This window comes from Pteronotus mesoamericanus, unplaced genomic scaffold (assembly GCF_021234165.1).
Source record: "Pteronotus mesoamericanus isolate MK-2021 breed Mesoamerican mustached bat unplaced genomic scaffold, CSHL_Meso_final contig_221, whole genome shotgun sequence".
Taxonomy (NCBI): Eukaryota; Metazoa; Chordata; class Mammalia; order Chiroptera; family Mormoopidae; genus Pteronotus; species Pteronotus mesoamericanus.
Window position 1 is genome coordinate 19,870,196 of NW_026555092.1, and position 22,225 is coordinate 19,892,420.

A 22,225-nucleotide genomic window follows, 5' to 3' on the forward strand; every position below is an offset into this window, starting at 1 on the left:
GACATACTTGGCCTTCAAAGCGAAGGTGTTACTGTGCTTAGGTACTTAGCCCCCAAAATTGACTGCGGTATACATTAGCTCAGATAGCACATTCTACCTTGGAACTTTGTGAAAACTCAGCGTATATCTGACCTGACCTTTTCATCATATGGAAATAAATTTAGCACATCTAGACTTGAGCATAGTTTCCTAACTGTAATATGAGTACCAGGCAGTAATTACTGTTGGCTGCTCCTCTCTGAGATGATTATCTCTCTATTTAGATTCCTGGCAGTTACAGTTTAGGACTAAATCTTCCCTACTCAAGTGGCTTTGATTGAGAACATCATCAGACCTTTTCAGCCTGCCTGAGTCTGTGGACTCTAGCATTGAGTTAATATCTGTAACATGCTTAGTTATTATCATCATAAATATTAGCTATCATTATTATCTCTCCTCAAATTACTGTAGGAAATCCAGGCAGACATCAGATCCAGGGAGGAAGAATTGATTTAAAAGCCCAGTTCATGAATGTAGACTCTATACTTAGCCACCTGGTGGGAAAGGCAGCACTGATTGTTCCATGCAGATCAAACTTCACATCAGAATATGTCCTCAGATCTTAAACATATCCTGATACTTAGGTCTGCAGGATGTTCAAAGACTTCTTAATTTCACTTTAAAGTCTGGAATCTATTGAGTAATATGAGACCTATTGATTGGAATTTAGGCCCACTTATTTTACACAGTTCAGTTCAATGTTAAGTATTTACTATGTATAAGTAGATTACAATTATAGTAAGTCAGTTCAGGAGGCACTTAGCCATTCTGGAAACGGAATCTTTCTAGTTCATGGTTTTATTTTTTTTTTAATTAATAACTTTGGTTTTTAAACTAGTTTTAGGTTCACAGCAAAATTAAGCAGAAAGTACAAAGAATTCCTATATACCTTAACGCCATTCATGCACAATTATTGATATGCTGAACCAGAGTGGAGCATTTGTTACAATTGATGAACCTGCATTGCCACATCATTATCTCCCCAAGTCCATAGTTTACATTAGGGTTCACCCTAGGTGATTTTGTATACTTTATGGATACTGACAAATGTATAATTATATGTATCTACCATTGTAATATCATACAGATAGTTTCACTGCCCTAAATATTCTCTATGCTCTGCCCAAGCATCTCTCCCTTGCCCACCCCCTGGCATCTAGTAATCTCTTCACTGTCTCCATAGTTTTGCCTTGTCCAGAATGTCATATAGTAGTTGGAATCATACAGTATGTAGCCTTTTCAAATTAGTTTACTTCACTTAGTAATATGCATTTAAGATTCCTCCATGTCTTATCACGGCTTGATAGTTTCTTTTTAGCACTGAATAATATTCCATTGTTTGGATGTACCAGTTTATCCACTCACATAGTAAAGGGTATATTGGTGACTTCCAAGTTTTAGAAATTATGAAGAAAGCTGATGTAAACATCTGTGTGGAGATTTTTGTGTGGGCTTAAGTTTTTAGTACATTTGGGTAAATACAAAGGAACATATGATTACTGGATCATATGGTTAAGGATATGTTTAGTTTTGAAAGAAACTGCTTAATAGTCTTCCAAAGTGACTGTACCATTTTATATTTGCACCAGCTAACAAATAAACATTTCTGTTGTTATACAACCTCACAAACAATTGGTGCTGTCAGTGTTTTGGAATTTGACCATTCTAATAGGTTTGTAGTGGTATCTGCTTGTTTCAATTTGCATCTCTCTAATGACATATGATGCTGGACATCTTTTCATATGCTTACTTGCCATCTGTATATCTTCTTTGATGAGGTATCTGTTCAGATCTTTTGCCCATTTCTAAATAGGGACCTGGCTTGCAACCCAGGCATGTGCCCTGACCGGAAATCAAACCAGCGACCTTTTGGTTCACAGGCCAGAGCTCAATCCACTGAGCTACATGAGCCAGGTCCTTTTTCTAGTTTCTTAAGGTAGCGATGCTTAGATGATTAATTGTAGATCTTCTTTTCTAATATATGCATTTAATGCTATAAATTTCTAAGCTGTGTTTTTGCTACATCCCACAAATATTGATAAGTTGTATTTTTACTTTCATTTACTTCGATACTGTTTAATTTCTCAATATTTCTTCTTTTACCCATATGTTATTTTAAAGCGTGTTGTTTAATCTCCAAGTGTTTGGGGATTTTTTCAGTCATTTTTCTGTTATTACTAGTTTAATTTCATTTGAAAGCAGCCATTGTATGATTGCCATTCTTCTAAATTTGTTAAAGTGTGTTTTATTGCCCACAATGTGGAGTATTATGGTGAATATTCCATATGAGCTTGAGAGGAATGTATATTCTGTTGTCGTTGAATGAAGTTGTCTATAGATGTCATTTATATCCAGTTAATGGATGGTGTTATAGAGTTCAACTATGTCATTGCTGATTTTCTGCCTGCTGAATCTGTCAATTTCTGATCGAGGGGTACTGAAGTTTCTAACTATAAAAGTGGATTCATTATTTCTCCTTTCTGTTCTAACAGTTTTGAAGCTCTGTTGTTGGGCACCTGCACATTAAAGATTATGTCTCCTTGGAGTATTGACCCCTTTATCATTACATGATGTCCCTCTTTATGCTGATAACTTTTGTTGCTATGAAGTCTTCTCTTTAAAATTAATATAACTACTCCAATCAATGTTCTTTTGATTAGTGTTTGTATATTTTTCTTAATTAATTTATTTAGTTTTTCAAATACATTTGTCTCTGCCTACCCCCCACCACTTTCCCTTGCCCCCTCCCTCCCTCCCTCAACTCTTCCCCTTTGGTTTTGTCCATGAGTCCTTGCTATATGTTCCTTGACTTTCCCCTTCCCTTCCTTTTCCCCCCGCCCCCCCTCCCTCCTTCCCTCTTGTCTCTGTTGGTTTCTTTTCCTTTCAGTGTTGCTGGTCTTATTTTCCTTGCATCTTTGTATTGTTGGTTAGGTTCCACTTATAGGTGAGATCATATGGTATTTGTCTTTCGCCCCCTGGCTTATTTCGCTTAGCATAATGCTCTCGAGTTCCATGCATGCTGTCGCGAAGTTTAGTAGTTCTTTTTTTCTTTCTACTGCCTAGTATTCCACTGTGTAAATGTACCATAATTTTTTGATCCAATCATCTACTACTGATGGGCATTTAGGTTGCTTCCAACACTTGGCTAATTGTAAATTGTGCTGCTATGAACATTGGGGTGCATGGGTTCTTTTGAATTGGCGTTTTGGCATTCTTAGGGTATAGTCCCAGCAGGGGAATCACTGGATCAAAAGGCAGTTCCATTTTCAGCTTTTTGAGGAAATTCCACGCTGCTTTCCACAATGGCTGCACCAGTCTGCATTCCCACCAGCAGTATACTAGTGTTCCCTTTTCTCCACAGCCTCGCCAGCACCTGTTGTTTGTGGATCTGTTTAGGATGGCCATTCTGACCGGTGTGAGGTGGTACCTCATGGTGGTTTTGATCTGCATTTCTCTGATGGCTAGTGATGCTGAGCATCCTTTCAAATGCCTCTGGGCCCTCTGTATCTCCTCCTTGGAAAAGCGTCTGCCCAGGTCCTTTGCCCACTTTTTGATTGGATCGTTTGTCTTCTTGGAGTGGAGTCAAGTGAGTTCTTTATATATCTTGCAGATCAAACCTCTATCTGATGTATCATTAGCGAATATATTTTCCCATATGGTTGGCTCCCTTTTCATTTTGCTGATGTTTTCTTTTGCCGTGCAGAAACTTCTTATTTTGATGAGGTCCCACTTGTTTATTCTTTCCTTTATGTCCCTTGCTTTAGGAGACATATCAGTGAAAAAATTGCAAGCGTGGGATATCTGGGAGTTTCCTGCCAATGTTCTCCTCGAGGACTTTTATGGTGCTGCGACTTATATTTAAGTCTTTTATCCATCTTGAGTTTATTTTTGTGTATGGTGTCAGCTGATGATCCAATTTCAATATTTTGCATGTAGCCGTCCAGCTCTCCCAACACCATTTGTTGAAGAGGCTATTATGGCTCCATTTTATGCTTCTGCCCCCTTTGTCAAATATTAGATGCCCATATAGACCTGGGCTTATTTCTGGGCTTTCTATTCTGTTCCACTGGTCTATGGGTCTGTTCTTGTGCCAATATCAGATTGTTTTGAGTATGGTGGCTTTGTAGTAGAGTTTGATGTCTGGTATTGTGATCCCTCCTACTTTGTTTTTCTTTCTCAAAATTGCTGTGGCTATTCAGGGTCATTTATGGTTCCATATAAATTTTTGAAATGTCTATTCTATTTCTGTGAAATATGTCATTGGTATCTTAATAGGGATTGCGTTGAATCCCTATAAATTGCTTTGGGTAGTATGGACATTTTGATGATATTAATTCTTCCAATCCACAAGCACGGTATATGCTTCCATTTATTTGTGTCTTCCTTAATTTCTTTCTTCAAAGTTGTATAGTTTTCTGCATACAGGTCTTTTACCTCTTTGGTTAAATTTATTCCTAGGTACTTTATTTTTCTTCTTGCTATATCGAATGGTATTTTTTTTCTGATTTCTTCTTCTTCTATTTCATTGCTGGTGCACAAAAATGCCTTTGATTTCTGAATATTGGCTTTGTATCCTGCTGTTTTGCTAAATTCACTTATTAGGTTGAGGAATTTTTTGGTAGAGTCTACAGGGTTTTCTATGTACACTATCATGTCATCTGCAAATAATGATAGCTTTACTTCCTCCTTTCCTATTTGGATGCCTTTTATTTCTTTTTCTTGTCTGACCGCTGTGGCTAGGACTTCCAATACAATGTTGAAAAGAAGCGGTGAGAGCGGACTTCCTTGTCGTGTTCCCGATCTTAGTGGGAAAGCTTTTAGTTTTTGCCCGTTGAGTATGATATTGGCTGTAGGTTTTTCATATATGGCCTTTATTACGTGGAGGAATGCCCCATTTATTCCCATTTTTCTGAGTGTTTTGATCATAAATGGGTGCTGTACCTTATTGAATGCTTTTTCTGCGTCTATCAAGATGATCATGTGGTTTTTGTCCTTTCTTTTATTTATGTGATGTATTACATTTATTGACTTGCGTATATTGAACCATCCCTGCATCCCTGGGATGAATCCCACTTGATCGTGGTGTATAATCTTTTGAATGTATTGCTGGATGCGGTTTGCCAATATTTTGTTAAGGATTTTAGCATCTATGTTCATCAGCGAAGTTGGCCTGTAGTTTTCTTTCTTTGTAGGGTCTTTATTTGGTTTTGGGATTAGGGTGATGCTGGCCTCATAAAAAGAGTCTGGGAGCCTTCCCGCCTCTTGGATTTTTTGGAATAGTCTGAGAAGGACAGGGGTTAGCTCTTCCTTAAATGTTTTGTAAAATTCTCCTGTGAAACCATCCGGCCCTGGGCTTTTGTGTGCCGGGAGTTTCTTGATTACTGCTTCAATTTCCCCAGCTGTTATCGGTCTGTTCAAGCGTTCTGTTTCTTCCTCCTTCGGTGTTGGAAGATTATGCTTTTCTAAAAATGTGTCCATTTCATCAAAGTTTTCAAATTTCTTGGCATATAATTGTTCATAGTAGTTTCTGACAATCCTTTGTATTTCTGTGGTAGCAGTTGTTATTTCTCCTCTTTCATTTCTGATATTATTAATTTGGGTCCTCTCCCTTTTTTTTCTTGATGAGTCTGCTTAAAGGCTTGTCAATTTTATTTATCTTTTCAAAGAACCAGCTCCTGGATTGGTTGATCCTCTGAATTGTTCTTTTTGTCTCTATGTCATTCAGTTCTGCTCTAATCTTGACTATTTCCTTCCTTCTACTTGCTCTGGGATTTATCTGTTGTTGTTTCTCCAGTTCTTGAAGTTGTAGTGTTAGGTCTTTTATTTGAAATGTTTCTGTCTTTTTTAGGTAAGCCTGTATTGCTATGAACTTCCCTGTCAGGACCGCCTTTGCTGTGTCCCATAGGTTTTGGACTGTTGTCTGTTCATTTTCATTTGTTTCCAGAAATTTTTTGATTTCTTTTATCTCATTATTGACCCATTCGTTGTTTAATAGTCTACTGTTCAGTCTCCATGAGTTTGCAAGTTTTTGAAGTTTCTCTTTGTGGTTGATTTCCAGTTTCAAGCCCTTGTGGTCCGAGAAAAAGTTTGGTATTATTTCAGTTTTCATGAATTTGCTGAGGTTTGCTTTGTGTCCTATCATGTGGTCTATCTTTGTGGTCTATCTTTGAAAAACTGCCATGAGCATTTGAAAAGAATGTGTATTTTCCTTCTTTGGGATGTAAGGTTCTATATATGTCAGTTAAGTCTATTTGATTCAGTGTGTCATTCAGCTGCACAATATATTTATTAATGGTTTGTTTGAAAGATCTGTCCATTTTTGACAGTGGGGTGTTGAAATCCCCTACTATCAGTGTGTTGCTGTCCATATCTTTTCTGAAGTCGTCCAACAATTTCCTTATATACTTGGGGGCTCCTATATTGGGAGCATATAAGTTTACAATGTTTATGTCTTCTTGATAGATTCTTCCTTTAAGTATTATAAAGTGCCCCTCTGGGTCTCCTTTTATGGCCTTTGTTTTGAAATCTACTTTGTCTGATACAAGTATGGCAACCGCGGCCTTTTTTTCTTGCCCATTTGCTTGGAATATTTTTTTCCATCCCTTTACTTTCAATCTGTGTAGGTCTTTGGCTCTGAGGTGGGTCTCTTGTAGGCAGCATATGTGTGGGTCATGTTTTCTTACCCATTCAGCTACCCTGTGTCTCTTGATTGGGGCATTTAGTCCATTTACATTGAGAGTTATTACTGATAGAAACATTCATTTTTTTCTCTTTGTACCTGTGTTTTTCTCTTTCTCACTCTTTTCCTTCATCTTCTTAAACCAGTCCCTTGAGCATATCTTGAAGTGCTGGTTTGGTAGAGATGTATTCTTTTAGCCTTCTTTTGTCTGGGAAACTCCGTATTTCCCCTTCTATTTTAATTGAGTGCCTTGCTGGGTAGAGCAGCCTTGGTTGTAGGCCCTTGCTTTTCATGACTTGGAATATTTGTTGCCATTCCCTTCTGGCTTGTAGTATTTCTGTTGAGAAGTCAGCTCCTAGCCGTATCGGGGCTCCCTTGTTTGTTACTTTCTCCTTCTCCCTTGCTGCCTTGAGGATTCTCTCTTTGTCTTTGATAGTTGCCATTTTAATGATGATGTGTCTTGGAGTGGACCTCCTTGAGTCCCTCTTGAGTGGGGTCCTCTGTGCCTCCTGGATCCGTGAGACCCTTGCTCCTCTTCTTCTCCTTCTGGTATCCCTATTATATGGATATTATTGCGTTTCAGGTTGTCCTGCATTTCCCTCAATGCCTCCTCATTCTTTTTGAGTCTTTTTTCCATTTCTTGTTCTTTCTGGGAGCTTTTTCCTACCTTATTCTCCATCTCACTGATTCGATCCTCGGCTTCATCCAGCCTGCTTTGGATTCCTTCTGCTGTGTTCTTCAATTCAGAAATGGTATTCTTCATATCCTCTTGTGTCTTCTTTATAGTTTCTATGTCCTTTTCCAGGGTGATATAGTTTGTTTTAAGATTCTGATAGTTTCTCTGCAGTTTCTCATAGGTATCTTTGAGCTGGCTGAGCTCAATGGTTCTAAGCCTTAGAACCATTAGAACCATAAGAACCATTGTTTTGAATTCAATATCTGATAGTTCCCTTGCCTCTATTTCATTTAGCTCTCTCTGTGGGGAGTCCCCTTTTCCACTCATTTGGGGGAAACTTCTTTTTCTTCCCATTTTTGTGAGAGTCTGGTAAGTACTTTACTTATTTATTTATTTATTTTTGCTTCTGCTTTAATTGGGCCGTCTAGATTTCCTAATTTTGTGGATTAAACCTCTGTGGTAGTAGGCAGGTCTTTTTATTTATGTATTTATTTATTTATTTATTTATTTTTCCCTTTACTTTTCTTTCTGGGCCTACCTCTGATGATGTCAGTTGTTGACCCTATATGGCCTTGGGTCGTTTGTTTGAGTCTGCCAGGAGTCTACTGTCTGTGTCTGACTCCTGCTTCCTGCAGCTGAGTGACCCCTTTTGCCAGAGATCCACTATTTCTGCGGCCTGCTCTGCACTCGCGGCCCGCACGGGTCGATTTACACCTGCGCTCGCCGATCTGCGCACTCCCTCGCAGGCCCCATCCGTGCCAACCTGTGGGAGGCCTTGCCAGCCCACGCGAGCCCTCGCCAGCCCGCTCAGGTCCACACACACACTCGCCAACCCTTGCCGGCCACTGGCCACTCGGCGCAAGTGTGCGCGCCTGCACTGGGTGGTTTTGGGCTCTCTATTGTGTGCTTTTTGGCTTTTGGTTCTTTGGGTGTGTGTCCTTTTCCCGCACAATGGAGATTAGGGAAAGGAGAAGGAGTCAGGACTCCCCGGTTCCTCCTCCCATTCTTTCCCCAACGCCTCCGTTTCCAGTCTCTCCTCAGGGGTCTCTGGGCAGTTCTGTGACCCCTGCGCCCAAGGATCCACCACCTGTGTGGACTGCGTTTCATTCGCGGGCAGTCTGGTTCGTGCGCACCCCGCTTCTGCCTCTTTGGGGGCGCGCTTTGCCTGCCCAGAATGGAGACTACGGAGTGGGGAATCAGGACTACCCGGTTCCTCCTCCCGTTCTTTCCCCAATGCCTCCATCCCCAGTCTTTCCTCAGGGCTCTCCCAGCCAGTCTGCACTTAGCCCCCCAGCTCACACGTGCACAAGCTGTGTGTGGAGCGCACAAAAGGCAGGTTAATAGATTCCCTTATGCCTGAGCGAGATGGGAGCTGCAGAGTGGGAGGTGTGTTATCACCGGGGCTCCACCGGCCCGGCCGCCTTCTCAGTTCTCTTCACAAAGTTTTCCTCACCAGTCTTTTCCCAGGCACCAGCCCACCCTGCTGCCGCCTCTACCCAGAGATCAAGGAGGGTGGCTGCCACTGCAATTTTTGCGTTGGCCCTTTAAATGTCTCTGCATCCCCAGCCACCTGTCTCTGGCAGAGAGCACCCCTAAGCTTTTCGGGGTTGCCTTTTTTCTGTATTTTCCTGGTTTTAGCTGCTGTAGTTTATGGGTCCCTGTTTATGATTCAGACCCCGTTCTTCTCGGGGGGAGCTAACTGGCCGTTTCAATGTCCCTCTGGTGCTGGTGCCCGTGGGCACCCAGCCCACCCTCTCGAACCTCCACCACACTTCTCACCCGTTGGGATGTGTGAGAGTTGAATCCACTGTCTGTCCACGGCTCCAAGGCTCCTCTCCCACTATCGTGCCATTGTTTTCCAGGTGATTACTCCACTATTTAGTCGCAATTCCAGTTTGGTCTTGGGAGGAGGTCAGCGTGACTCCCATTCACTCCTCTGCCATCTTTTCCCTGTATATCTTTATTTATTTGTAATCTATCTGTATCTTTATATTTAAAATGACTTTGTTGTCCTGACTAGTGTGGCTCAGTTGGTTGGATATCATCCCACCAAGCAAAAGGTTGCCGGTTCAATTCCTGGTCAGGGCATATGCCTGGATTGCAGGTTCCAGGGGAAGAAGAACCACACTTTTCTCCCTACCCTTCACTTAAATATTCTGGCTCAAAATCCTTGTGTTCCTGCAGGGTCTGGTTTCCCCAGCCATTCCCATCCTTTTCTCAGGCTAGACTGGCAGGTCTGCACCTCCCCCTCTGCCATGTCCCGGAAGTGAGTATGGAGGCGTTTCCCTCCAGGTCTCAGCCCAGGAATGTCACACCCTGTGCTCAACTTCACCCCTGCCACCTCCAGCATTTCCTGCAACCCCTCACTTACTCTGGAGCTGGCCAGACCATCTACCTATATCACATTGCAGGCATTCATTTCACTTATACATAAAAACCGGGACACACACACACACACAAGCACACATAATAAAATACATTGTCACTGTTATTATTTTGAATGATATGGAAAAAAATCAAAGTTTTAATTTTACCTCCACTAATTCCTTTTAATTATGTAGGTCTGAATTCTGACCTATATTACTTTCCTTTCTTCAGAACTATTAGCATTTCTTTTAAAGCAGGTTCACTGGGAACAAATACCCTCAATTTTTGTTTGAAAAGTGTTTATTTCTCCTTCACATCTGAAGAATAATTTTACAAGATACAGAATTTTATGTTAGTGGAGGTCCCCTGCCCCTTAACACTAAGTATTTTGCTCCATTCTCTTCTTGCTTGCATGGTTTCTGAGAAGTTGGGTATAAGTCTTATCTTTTTTTTTCCTTTTCCTTTTAATCCTGCTTGGTGTCTCCGAACTTCCTGGATCTGTAGTTTGATGTCTGATATTAATTTGAGGAAATTCTCAGTCATTGTTTCAAATATTTTGTGTTCTTAATTAGTTCTCCCAAAGAGCGTGCCTTTATATAATTGATACAGATTGCTGAATATGGTTGTTTGGCATTGTTTGTGAGGCTGTTTTTTCCTGGTTCAGTACAGAAAAATATTAAGTGCTACCAGACCTTGTTGGATGGAGATAATAGAAAACAATTGGGCAGCTTCATGGCACCTTATAACATCCATACCTTATACAGGAAACAAACTGTTGGAGAAAAAGCCAAGGCATGTTGAACTACCATGTCCCTGGGTAGCTGCAATTTCTCATAGCCAGTGTTGGTTCACAGAGTTGAGCACAGAAATGGGGAATTGGACAGGGACTGGCTATGTAATCAGCACATCGTGGCCTTTTAGACAGGAACACACTGACCGCTTCTGACAGCTAGGAACTCCTAATAAACAGCCCCCAGCTGGGAGTTAGACCAGTGAAGTATGGCAGACTTTTGTTCGAGAATTGTTGTGACTAGTCCAAAGATAAACACCCAGTTTTGTTCAAAGTTTCTTAGCTATAAGTTAGTAAATTACAGGGTACATGTGAAAACTAATGAAGAGATGAGAGTAATTCCTATACCAACTCTGCCTGGAAGACTTAGAAGCCTTGTGTATGGACTATTTTAAGGAACACTACTAAGTCCCCACCTGAGAACTTCGGTTTTCCTTAAGCATGCCTATTTCTGGGTTAGCCCCTTGGACACAGTCTGCAGAGATAGACATATAAGAGACTTTTGGACCAGGAGTCCTGTTGCCCTTTGAGAAGTGTTTGAGTATTTGGTCATGCCATCTGTACTGAATGAGTTCTTCAAGCCATTGGGAAGTTGAGTTAACTCAACTAGGCATATTGGAACCTGAGGTGTTCCTAGGAGGGCAAGAAATTGGCAAGTCACTAATCCATCTAGAATGGATGTTTGGGAGATAGATGGTTAAAGGCAACTTGGGAACAAGGGAGAACCCTTTGGGCTGACAACCTCCTACAAAAAAGATTATAGATTCTCTACAAAATTCTACATTACCTTCTAGAGAGAAGAATTAATCTAATGGTGGGCCTGAAAAAAATAACCCTATGTGCTAATTGCCGATGCTAGGGGAAGATTTCTTCACTAACATTTGTCTTAACCCTCCTCAGAAACAAACCTCACAAAGGGTTCGCTTTCCTTCCCCCAGGTAACAGTCCTTTGGACAGCCCCCGGAATTTTTCTCCAAATGCGCCTGCTCACTTTTCCTTTGTTCCAGCCCGTAGGTAAGTTGATAGAAAACCTCCTGTGTGACTAGCATGTTGTGGCAGTTATGTGACCGTCAGTTAACATCAGCTTCCTCCTTTGAGGCACTGCCCTCCTAAGTGTGTTACCTTGGGCTACCAACTGCTAAAATTCGTTCATGCCTTCCTCATCTAGGTTCAAGTTTTGCTTTCTCTGTGCTCTAGGTATTGCACTTGAATCCTTGAGTGGGCAAATAGATATTAGGCATGGATTTATTTTTATAATTTTAAGCACAAGTCCCTGGTTTCCTGAGGGGTGTATGCCAAAACACTATACTCTCTATTGAGAGCTATTCCTAACATGAACAATGATGGGAAAAAAATAACCTGTCTTCCCAGGAGGACCCAGACATGTCTTTTCACTACTCTAACTGAGTCAGTCCCAAGGAGCTGGAACGGGCCTTACATGCCTCCTCTCCTTGGAGATACAGAGACTACCAGGTCTTGACTTACTCTCTTAGAAAGATTTCGTGAATTACAAAACTATCTTTGTATTCCTCCTCACATTTCAAGTCTCTAGAAGTGATAAAAATTTATCTCTGGGACATGATAGCAATCCTGACAGCTCAGCCCATTGCCAGGGCCATCACCTGGCTTCTGGAGAAATACCAAGCAGACTGAGATGAGTCCATCCAAACCATATACCAAGATCCCATATACAAATGATTTACTTTTTGGAACATTTTCTAAAATTATTTCTTGGCAAAGTTCATGTTCTTTGGTTTTATTTTTTATTTTAAAATATTCTTGGTTAGAGTCCGTCTCTAGCATTAAGACTTCCAAAAAATCATAGCTCCAGATTTGGAAAAAAATAACCATGTGTGCTAAACAGATTTAATGAATGGAGAATGATATATACAGCTTGACCCAAAATTCTATACTTAGACTACTTTTTAAAAAGTGGTAACAGAAAAAGAGCAGATTCCTTGAAATAGTGTTAACTCACTATTCAAATGACAACACAGAAACAATTCACCTCTTTCCTCTTTGGGATTCTGTGTAGCCGAAAAGACAGGGACAGGTTGGGAGAAGTTTGATCGCTGATTTGGGTGCCCCTCTGACCCAGTTACCTTATTCTGCACAAATATTATCTGAGTTTGTCTCAGGAACTTATCTCCCCTGCTCTGTGTAACTTCCACTTAGTTAACTGAGGATCCAGGTAGGAACATATAATCGTATAGGAATATGCTGTACTGGTGCATTTGTTTATCCAGCCCAGCCTGAAAGTCTTACTTATCCCAAACTTCCTACCTTGATTACGTGTAAACAGTAGCCTCAGATTAGGTCTGAGCTGGGACAGCAAGGCCTGTGACTGATCTCTATAAGTGGCAGTGAGTCATTTCCCACTCATTCAATAGATATTTACTGAGCACCCAGTGTTCCCAGGCACTATGCTGGATACTTAGTTATATAGGTGTAACCCCTCTTTCTTGAAACTTAGTAGACTTAGTAGAGTCTGTGGAGTTGTTCCTTTTGTAAGGAATGCTGTTCCCTCAGGTCTTCACTTAGTTAACTCATTCTTGTCTTTCATTTCTCATCTTAAGTGTCTTAAATGTCAGCTCCTCAGAGAGGCCCTTCCTAACCATGTAATACCAAGGAAACCCCGTGTCATTCTTCATCAAATGATCCATTTTAATTTTTCAAGCTGGTACTTTCTTATACATGATATTTTCTTATTTGCTTGTTTTCTATTTCCCCTCAACCAGAATCAAAGTACCTTTAATAGAGCTACCTTAATATGGTGAAAACTGTCTCCTGGTATATAATGAGCACTCAGTCAGTGCTTATTGACTGAATGAGCAGTGGGGAAGAATAGTGAACAAGCAAACAAGCAAATACGTAGTTAAAAGCTGACGAATACCATGAAGGGAAAGAACATGATGCTACATGGAAGTATAGGAAGGGAATGGGGCTGGAGAATCTGCACTGGGTGGACAATATAAGGTGTCTCTGGAGGACTGACTTTTAAACTAAGATAAGAAGAATAAGAAATGACCTGCCATGTTGGAATGAGAGCACAGGTGTGTAGACCATTCCAGGCAGATGGAATAGTATGTTCCATTGGTGCCCTTATATCTACTTCATCCCCTGGGCTTTAGAAATAGGATCAGCCAGGGGGCTTTTTCCGCTGAGATCCAAACAGGTCTGTGCTAGGAGGCTTTATGTTTGAGACACAGGCATGGATCATGGAACCGTGGACTGTCCCCTTACAGGACATACCAGGAAAAGCAGCTAAGTAACAGTGGGGTGGGGAAAAGATTTCAATCCTGCCAAGCAAAGTATTTAAGAATTGTGTTTCCTTGATTACTGAGGTCAGGCTTGAGCCTTATAGGATCACATTAGTTTGGAATATCACACAAAGCACAGCTTTAATGGCATACTAAGGATAGACCTGTCCGTCCTACAATTTTAATTCAAACTCCACAAGTTTCTAAACAGAAAGTTTGCCTTTGCCAAGCTTGGTCAAATGGCAGGAGCCAAACAAATCAGTCTCTCCAGACCCCTTTGATTCTCACTATAATGTATGTCTTTTCACTACAGCCATGGCCACAGAGCAGACAGGTAATAGCGGACGTGGTGGGGCGAGGGGCTGGGAAACTGCTATGCATGGCCAGACAAAATGGTTTTGTGCTTGGTGAGAACTGATTGTGATGAGTCTTCTCTGACTGCGGGTAGAAACATTTGGCCTTTCATACTAGCAGAGAGGCCTTGAGAGAAGCCCCTCCACCTGCTGGAACCAAGGCTCAGAGCTCATATGCTTGGAGGAAGGAATTGCCAAGTAGTTTAAAGCTTCTGAGCCTAGGGACAGTGTGCCCTCATTCCTGCAACTTTCTTCAGTTGTCCAGTGAGATGACCAGGCAGAGGAAATGAAGGCACCCTATAGTGGCATTTCTTTCTGACTCTGGTGGTCCCTGCTCTTCAGTTTAAAAAAAAAAAAAAGTTACTATGCAATTGGTTTCCATTTCTAACTAAAGGAGGGAAAATCACCTGTGAAAAAGTGTATTTGACAAGGGTTTGAGAAATCCCTCCCCAAGTTAGATTAGTCCATCTTTGCTGAATTCTGTTTTTCTAGAATTGACTTGCTTTCTTTTGTAGAACTCCCAGGACTCAGGACTCAGCAAAGAGGTCAGAAAGAACATCATGTTTGAGCAGTCTCCTGGACACTTCTTTGCCTCAGAGACTAGGTTCCAGCAGAGCTGGCTGCCTGGGTGGCATGAAGTTTGAGTCATGTGCATGTGGCATGGAACCCTGGGCTGTCCCCTTACAGAACATAGTAGGAAAAGCTGCTAGGTATTGGAGTCGGGGAGAGTGCTTCAAAAGAAGAAGCCCTAAAACGATTGATTCCTCTTTTTTCTCCTTCCTCTCCCTTTCTTCTCCACCCTCTGTAACTGTGAAGCCTGAAACAAATCATCCAAATCTCTGGGTCTTAGTGTTTTCTCTGAAGACTGAGGTTATTGAACAAAACTCCTAAAGGTCCTCCATTGCTAATGTTCTAAGGTTCTGTGGGTAGGAGGAAAGAAGTTTTTCTCGAACTTCAATCACAGTAGGCTATGCCCCCAAACTCCACGAGAAGGAATACTTGTGTTACAGCACATCCAGAGTCCAGGAAAGAATCGCTTGTCCATGTTATAAGAGCTTCAAACCAGATATCTGCTTGATCTTCCTTCTTTTATAACAAGGCACACAACTATGGTTCCCTATGGTGAGACCTTAAGGGTACATCCTCCCAAGAGCAGCAAGAAGCCTGCCCCCAAAGCTCCATGTGCAACCAAGGCTATGCCACCTCATTTCTGTTTCATAAATTATTGTCACTCTTTGGCAAACATCCTCAAACACTGGTTTTGTGGGTCCCACTGGATCCTAGGTAGCCTTCGACTATTAGCCATTTATTGATTCATACTGAGACCCAGATGGGGGTCCACTTCTTCCTGGTTGTCAACCCAGTGGCCTGGAGAAGACCAAACAGCCCTTCACATGGAGCCTTCAAAAGAGGAAAGAACTGCATTTCAGTGGCAGTTCTCTCCTTGTGATGATGCCTTGAGCTGGTATCCTCTGTCATTGCTTCTCCAAAAGTGATTAAGTTGGGAGTTTAAAGATGTTTATTCCAAAATGACAGTATTGCGTAACAGATGTTCTCTTCCATTATCAGAGGAATCAAAGTCATGAACTCTTCACTAGTCAGAGATGTCTGTCTTTGCAGTGGAAAACATACAATAGGCCTGTGTAGGAGAGAGACGTGAAAGCATGTGCTAGACTAAGCTGTGCTGTCTTGAGAAAAGAAAATGAACCAACTACCCAAAACAATACTGATGGAAAGACAGGCTGGTCCAAGGCTCGGGGTGGGGTCCTATAGAAACAGCCTAATAGTCTTTTCTTACATAGGACCGATGGGCGGCGCTGGTCTTTGGCCTCTTTACCTTCTTCAGGCTATGGAACCAACACTCCTAGCTCTACTGTCTCAGTAAGTAGCCAAATCTGTGGCCATACCTCCTTCATCCTTAGGAAATACTGCCCTACAGATTATTGCTGTCTCTCCCTACAGTGTTGCAAAATTATTTTCAACTTTTCCTCTAAAGCCAAACACAGAGAGGTTGCTTAGGGGTGAGGTTGAGTGGGACAGAAGGCTGGTGGCCCTTTACAACCATAGCCAGATCCATTTAAAAAAACAAAAACGTCTTTGGAAGGAATTAGCCAGCATGCTCTGTGGGCATCAGTTATTCCTAGTGGAATCAGAAGAAGGCTTGAGGATGGAGTTTTGCTTTGCCATTGAGGCAGGGCAGTAGGACTCCTAAGTGTGGTTCCCCTAGTCTCCCCACCTTATTTCTAAGGCTGCAACTAAGAGCAAATAATCCCTTCAGTGTCCCAAAGATTTACTATTCCCTTCTTCTCCTTTTCACCTTTTCCCTTCAAAAAAAAAGGGAAGGGTGATTGTTACTTGATGTGTCTCAGCAAAAAAAGTTGAGCCCTTCTCTAAAAACAAAACAAATGTGATAATTCTTACCATGCAGGATTGACCCTAAAATGAGTCTTCCTTATTAAGCAACTCCAGATTTAAGTCAGGATGACAGGGTTCGCAAACTTTTTTGTAAAGGGCCAAGTAGTAAATATTTTAGGCTTTGCAGGCTATGTAAAATCAGACCACTGGCCGGATGACCCCTACCCCGTGTCTTCCACCTTTCTTCAGTTCTCAGCTCAGTGTGTCTGTGTTCCTGAATCCCAAGAAAGTAAAAGGGCTATCATTTCCTCCCTTGACCTTGATATTACTCTTAAATTAATCCAAAGATCTCATTGGTCTTTTGGCAGCTGTTAAGCTTCAGGTCTTTCCTTATCAAATACCCCTTTGCATATAATCCTTTACTAAATAAGTGATATTTTAGACCCAAGGTATAGTCACATATATTAAATACATATGTATTCTGTTCAATAAATTTTAATAGACTCAACCCATTGCTCCAGCTTTTGTTAATGGCATACTTTTCCAATCTTGATGTTAGCAGCAGTTGGGTGAGGATACTTTTTGAAATTTCTATTCAAATCATTTATAAAAATGTGGTCAAAACAGAGCCCTGTGGAGACCTTTTACTGGCTGTTCACAACTTCATATACTATAGCATTCTGTGAGAGACGTGTGCACTGTTAGCCAAAAAATTAATAATAATTAATTTCTCACTTGGTATTGAGGCTTACATTGGCAACAAAGTTCTCTTAGTGTGGTGCTGGATTTTGACTCTAAATGAATCTAGCTATTTCAGCTGCAGATCCACTCTCAGTTTGTGAACAGAAATTGAGCCAGTGGTGTTAGACTTGCCTTGTCAGCCTTGTCACGTAAAGGGGGAGCTCACTGATCTGGCTGCTACAGCGATGGCTATACCTGTAGAATGCCTAGACCTGGAGTGTCCAACCTTTTGGCGTCTCTGGGCCACATTGGAAGAAGAAGAGTTGTCCTGGGCCACACGATAAATACACTGTTACAAAATACAAAGTAAATTCATGATTTGTATTGGGCTACATTCATAGCCACCGTGGGACCCATACAGTCCATGGGCCGCAGACTGGGCACACATGGCCCTAGATTAATACAGTTCACTTTCCTCAATAATCTGTTGTGATTGGCAGGGAGCTCTTGTCTAGATTCTCAGTCACTGGGCAATGTTTAGAATTCTTAATTGTTTTCAGGTCAAGCCTAACCTTTCAGAAGTCTAAGAGTAACCTAGATCTAAAAGTCATTTTCTTTCCTGCTGGATTTTCTTGCCTAGATTTTGTTCCCCAGAGTCTCGGAAAAACCTTCACAGCCTCAGCAAAGCCAGTTAGTTGTCCTCTGGATAATGGCCAAAAGGAAACTGCTGAACCCTCCCGAGCACTCCCCAAAGTTATGGAAGGGAAAGTCTTAAGGGGATATCATCTGTAGGTTAGGCATACAAATTTCCTAAGCCAGAAAGCATGATTTATTAAATACTTACCATTCCAACTAGCCAAAAGCTTCATTGAGGGCAAAGGCTCCATTCAGAAGAGTCTGCCTTTTTGCCACCTAAAGAGGCTAGGTAGTTATTGTGCTCATTATCACAAAGCCTTCTGAGTCCCACTCTCTCCAAGGCTTGTGAAGGACTCTTGTGTCTTGGCTTTCTGAGGACTGGGGGCCTGACGGGGTAAAGATGAACAGGATCACGCACAGTGGAGGCTCAGTGGGAAGAATGCCTACTTTGGGTTGACTTTAGGTTTGCATTGACTGGGAAGACCCTGACCTTTTTCAGTTCTTCTTTGTTCCTTGACTGTCCCTACACATGCCTTTAATGTTGTTTTTTAAATGTTTTCCCCTCTAGTCATCATGCTCCTCGCAGGAAAAGTTGCACCAGTTGCCCTTCCAGCCCACGGCCGATGAGCTGCACTTTTTGACGAAGCATTTCAGCACGGAGAGTGTGCCAGATGAGGAGGGGCGGCAGTCCCCAGCCATGCGACCCCGTTCCCGCAGCCTCAGGTAAGGGGTGCTCTCTGATCAATGAGCGCCAGGACCTGTGGAGCTCAGCTTGTGTGCATAGCACAGGAGTCAGCAAACTTATTTTATAAAGAGCAAGATAGTAAATAATTTAGGTTTTGCAGGCCATACAATATCTATGACATCTATTTAAATCTGCTGTTGTAATGTGAGAGCATCTTTGGACATTATGTAAATCTTATGTAAAAAAACAGGCAGTGGGCCAGAATTGGTCTTTGGGCCATAGTTTGTCACCCTCTGGCATAGCACACTGGCACAGCTTGAAGTGAAGTGAAGCTCAAGATTTTTTGGCTTTGGGTACAGCTCAATTCACCTCCCCAAGAGATACCTGATAATGGTGTCAAGTGGTCCCCCACTTTCTCCCTTTGAAGGTAGTTAACAGTAGAAATGTACTTTAGAGTCCATTCAGCAGAAGGAGAATAATAGTATTTATTCTGATGGTTACCTGGATGCAGATCTCAGAGGCCCATGGTATATGAGCTAAGCCAGCTAAGAAGGTTGCTACTAAAGACACATGTGGCTGACTCGAGGAAGCAGCCCGTTTCACAAGGAGACTTAAATCTGACTGTCTCATTTTCCTGAATAACCCAGGCTCATCTAACCAAACCTTAACAGCTGATTTATCTGTGAACTCCTCTTAGATTAATTGGCTCTTCTCTTTGGTATTAGCTGGTAGAGCTCTGCCGAAATTCCCCTCTAGTTTAAGGGGAATTCCCAGTTAAGGAAGAGGGTGTAAATTAAGATGAGCATGGCTTTTAAAAAAAAAAATTATTGAATTTATTGGGCTGACACTGGTTAATAAAAGTATATAGGTTTCAAGTATGCAATTCTCTAATACATCATCTGTATATTGTAGTATGTGAAAATGAGCATGGCTTTAATGACTGCGCTCAGCTTCCCAAGGATCTCTGGGAAATAATAAATTGTCTAACATGCTCAGGGTGGGGGCCTCGAGGAACGTTGCTTCCCAGGAAGAAACCCCCTCAGGTAATGGTGGCACTGTGAGTAATAAGGTGTAAGCTGAGCTAGACCACAGACTGGTTCAGGTTCAGGTTCTGGGATTGATGTCGATGGCTAGGACTACATTGCAAAGGATCAAAAATACAAACGAGTGAGTGTGGCGTGTGGATCCCAGTGCTTTCCTTTGTCTCACACAGAGGAATGACTGAATCCAGACAATCTCAACAATCTACACAGAGTACAGGGTACCTTTTTAGGCCATTTGAGATTGAAAGGACTATAGTACCTCAGGGAATTCCTGCTGTATTACTCTTTTTTGTTTTTAACTTACTTTTTATTGAATTTATTGGGATGACATTGATTAATAAAATTATACAAGCTTCATGTATACAGTTCTACAGTACATCATCTGTATATTGTATTATGTGTCTACCACCCCAAGTCAAGTCTCCTTCCATCACCATGTATTCCCCCTTTACCTTCTTCTACTTCTACCTTGCCCCGCCCCCCCCCCGTCCCCGCAGTCTTAAAATACTTGGTGATGTACATCAACGCAGTAGGCAGACTATGGCCCACTTCGGAGAGGAAAGGCAGAGAGGAACAGTTCTGAACCTAGCTCAGCTTGGATCATGTGTCAGGGGCACCAACTGGGCACAGCCCAAAAATCCATTCAGTTGGGTGGCTCTAAGTTTGAAATCCTTTAAATGGATGTAACCACACATGGGCCAAAGGGGAAGATTTAGATGACCCAGGCCTGTAACTCACTGCAGGTTGGATCAGCCTCATTTATCCTCCAGGTCAGAGCCTGTGTTAGCCCCATTGGCTGCAGCTTGTTTGGAAAAATATGCAGGTATACACTGTCTTCCTCTGGTTGTTTTGGTGGTGGTTTGATTTTATTTGATTCCTAAAACATGCTGGGTATACCTGACTCCACTGGGCAAATGAAGAAGACCCAGAGAGTCCTCTTCAAGGGGAGGTCATCCTAGGAAAGCGACCAGTAGGCTCAGGATTGGTCTCCTCCATTGCAGGCCTTCAGGCCCTGGCAGAGATCTTATAAAGGCCAGGCTTCTTATAGAAAGGTAGCCTAGCTCCAGATGCCATCATTTTGAGCTGATGTGCTAGCAGCTAGCTCCAGGAATAAGGAAGGATTTAGAACTCAGCACTCATTAAGGTGGGAATGTATGGGTACTGGGGACAGTGGGAGGGCAGGGGTTCTGGGGATGGCCATCTTTTTTCAAAAGTTCCATGGCACTAAAGTAACCCAATTGTTTCTTTCTTATTTAGTCCTGGACGGTCCCCAGTTTCCTTTGACAGTGAAATAATAATGATGAATCATGTATACAAAGAAAGATTCCCCAAGGTAAGGATCCATTTTAAAGGAGACTGGTAATGCCTCTGAGGATGGCTGCCTACAGCCAGCCCCAACGGGAAGACTGGGGTGAGGGGACGGAGTGCTGTCTCCAGAGGTAATCAAGAAGAAGAGCAGAAAGGCACCAGAAGGAGGCAGCGGATACAGGCACAAGGGCTTCCAGACTGCTGGGGAGGAGGAAGGCACAGAGGACTGTGAGTTTAGGGACTGTACTTGCAGGACCTCTATTTCTCCACTCCCCAGAGGGAGAGGCATCTAGAGGAAAATGTTAAAAAGAAATCCCGCTATGTATTAGTGAGGAAAGAAAGGACTGGAGACCTTGTTTCTCACCATGCACATCAGGATCTACGAGCCCGCGTTCCCCCAGAATGGGGCTTACCCTTTGTTCTTGCAGGTTTCATAAGCAGCACCTCCTTGCTGGCACAAGTGAATACACAGACAGGTGTGCTGGACTGCTGGGAAGTTGGCCAGAGGGAGCAGTAGCGTGGGTGACAGATCTCAGGGTTGCTTACCCACATTTGGATTTGTGTTTTCAAGCAGGAAAATGCTGAGGAAAGTAGGATTCTGATCTGAGATAGTTGAAAAATAATCTTCACAACTCTGCAGTTTGGGCACAAACCTCCGTGTATGTGGAGCTAGGATCTCGCTTCCCATTTGCATTTCTTTTTGAACACCACGTGCTTGTCACTCAGACCTGGCCTTCTAATGATTGGGCCTGTTTCTGCAGAACACAGCCAGCTCTGTCTGACAGAGAGCCAGGGTGCTAACGTAGGCTCCCTGTCCACGACAGCAGGGAGCGGGAGTCCTCAGCGTCCTGCATCCTCTGTTTACGCCTCCCTGGGTCGACCTGTTCACCTGTATCTAGGGTCTGCCGTGTGTGGTTCCTGCTCCTCCAGAGAGTTTCCTTTTTCTAGACTCAGGTACAGCCTCCTGGACACATGTGGGTGGCCTAGGGCAAAGGTGAGAAACCCTCGTGCTTTCCCTCCTGACATACATAGTGAAACACAGAAGTGAAGAAGAGCACAGATTCTGGAACAAGACTGACTAGATTTAAATCTGCTTTTACCATTTACTGGGTATATGACCCTGGATAGAATATTTAACTTCTCTGAGCTTTTTTTGCCTCACCTGTAATTTTGGATAATGAGAGTACCTGTCTCATGGAAGTTTGTAAGGATTAACAAATCTTAAGCTTTCCTAACTCTGCCCAGCATATAGTGAGCACTCAGTAAGTGTTAGCTATTGCTTGTCTGCTGCCTTGTGCCCTGTGGTCTATGATGTCTAGCCTTAGAGAATAAGAGCAAGGAAGAGGGGTAAAA

The 22,225-nt window shown here is 42.3% G+C and overlaps 1 protein-coding gene across 12 annotated transcripts in view; it reads left to right on the forward strand.

Moving 5' to 3' along the window:
* MAST2 (microtubule associated serine/threonine kinase 2) overlaps positions 1 to 22,225 on the forward strand; it is a 185,095-nt gene that overhangs the window by 141,629 nt on the left and 21,241 nt on the right. For 10 of the 12 annotated variants that reach the window (XM_054572148.1, XM_054572154.1, XM_054572149.1 and 7 more), the window contains 5 exons: positions 11,490 to 11,565; positions 14,125 to 14,145; positions 15,967 to 16,045; positions 18,405 to 18,559; positions 20,822 to 20,897. In XM_054572148.1, coding sequence (XP_054428123.1) covers positions 11,490 to 11,565; positions 14,125 to 14,145; positions 15,967 to 16,045; positions 18,405 to 18,559; positions 20,822 to 20,897 — 407 coding nt within the window. The remainder of the gene's footprint in view (positions 1 to 11,489; positions 11,566 to 14,124; positions 14,146 to 15,966; positions 16,046 to 18,404; positions 18,560 to 20,821; positions 20,898 to 22,225) is intronic. The other 2 variants (XM_054572150.1, XM_054572152.1) reach the window with 1 other exon arrangement.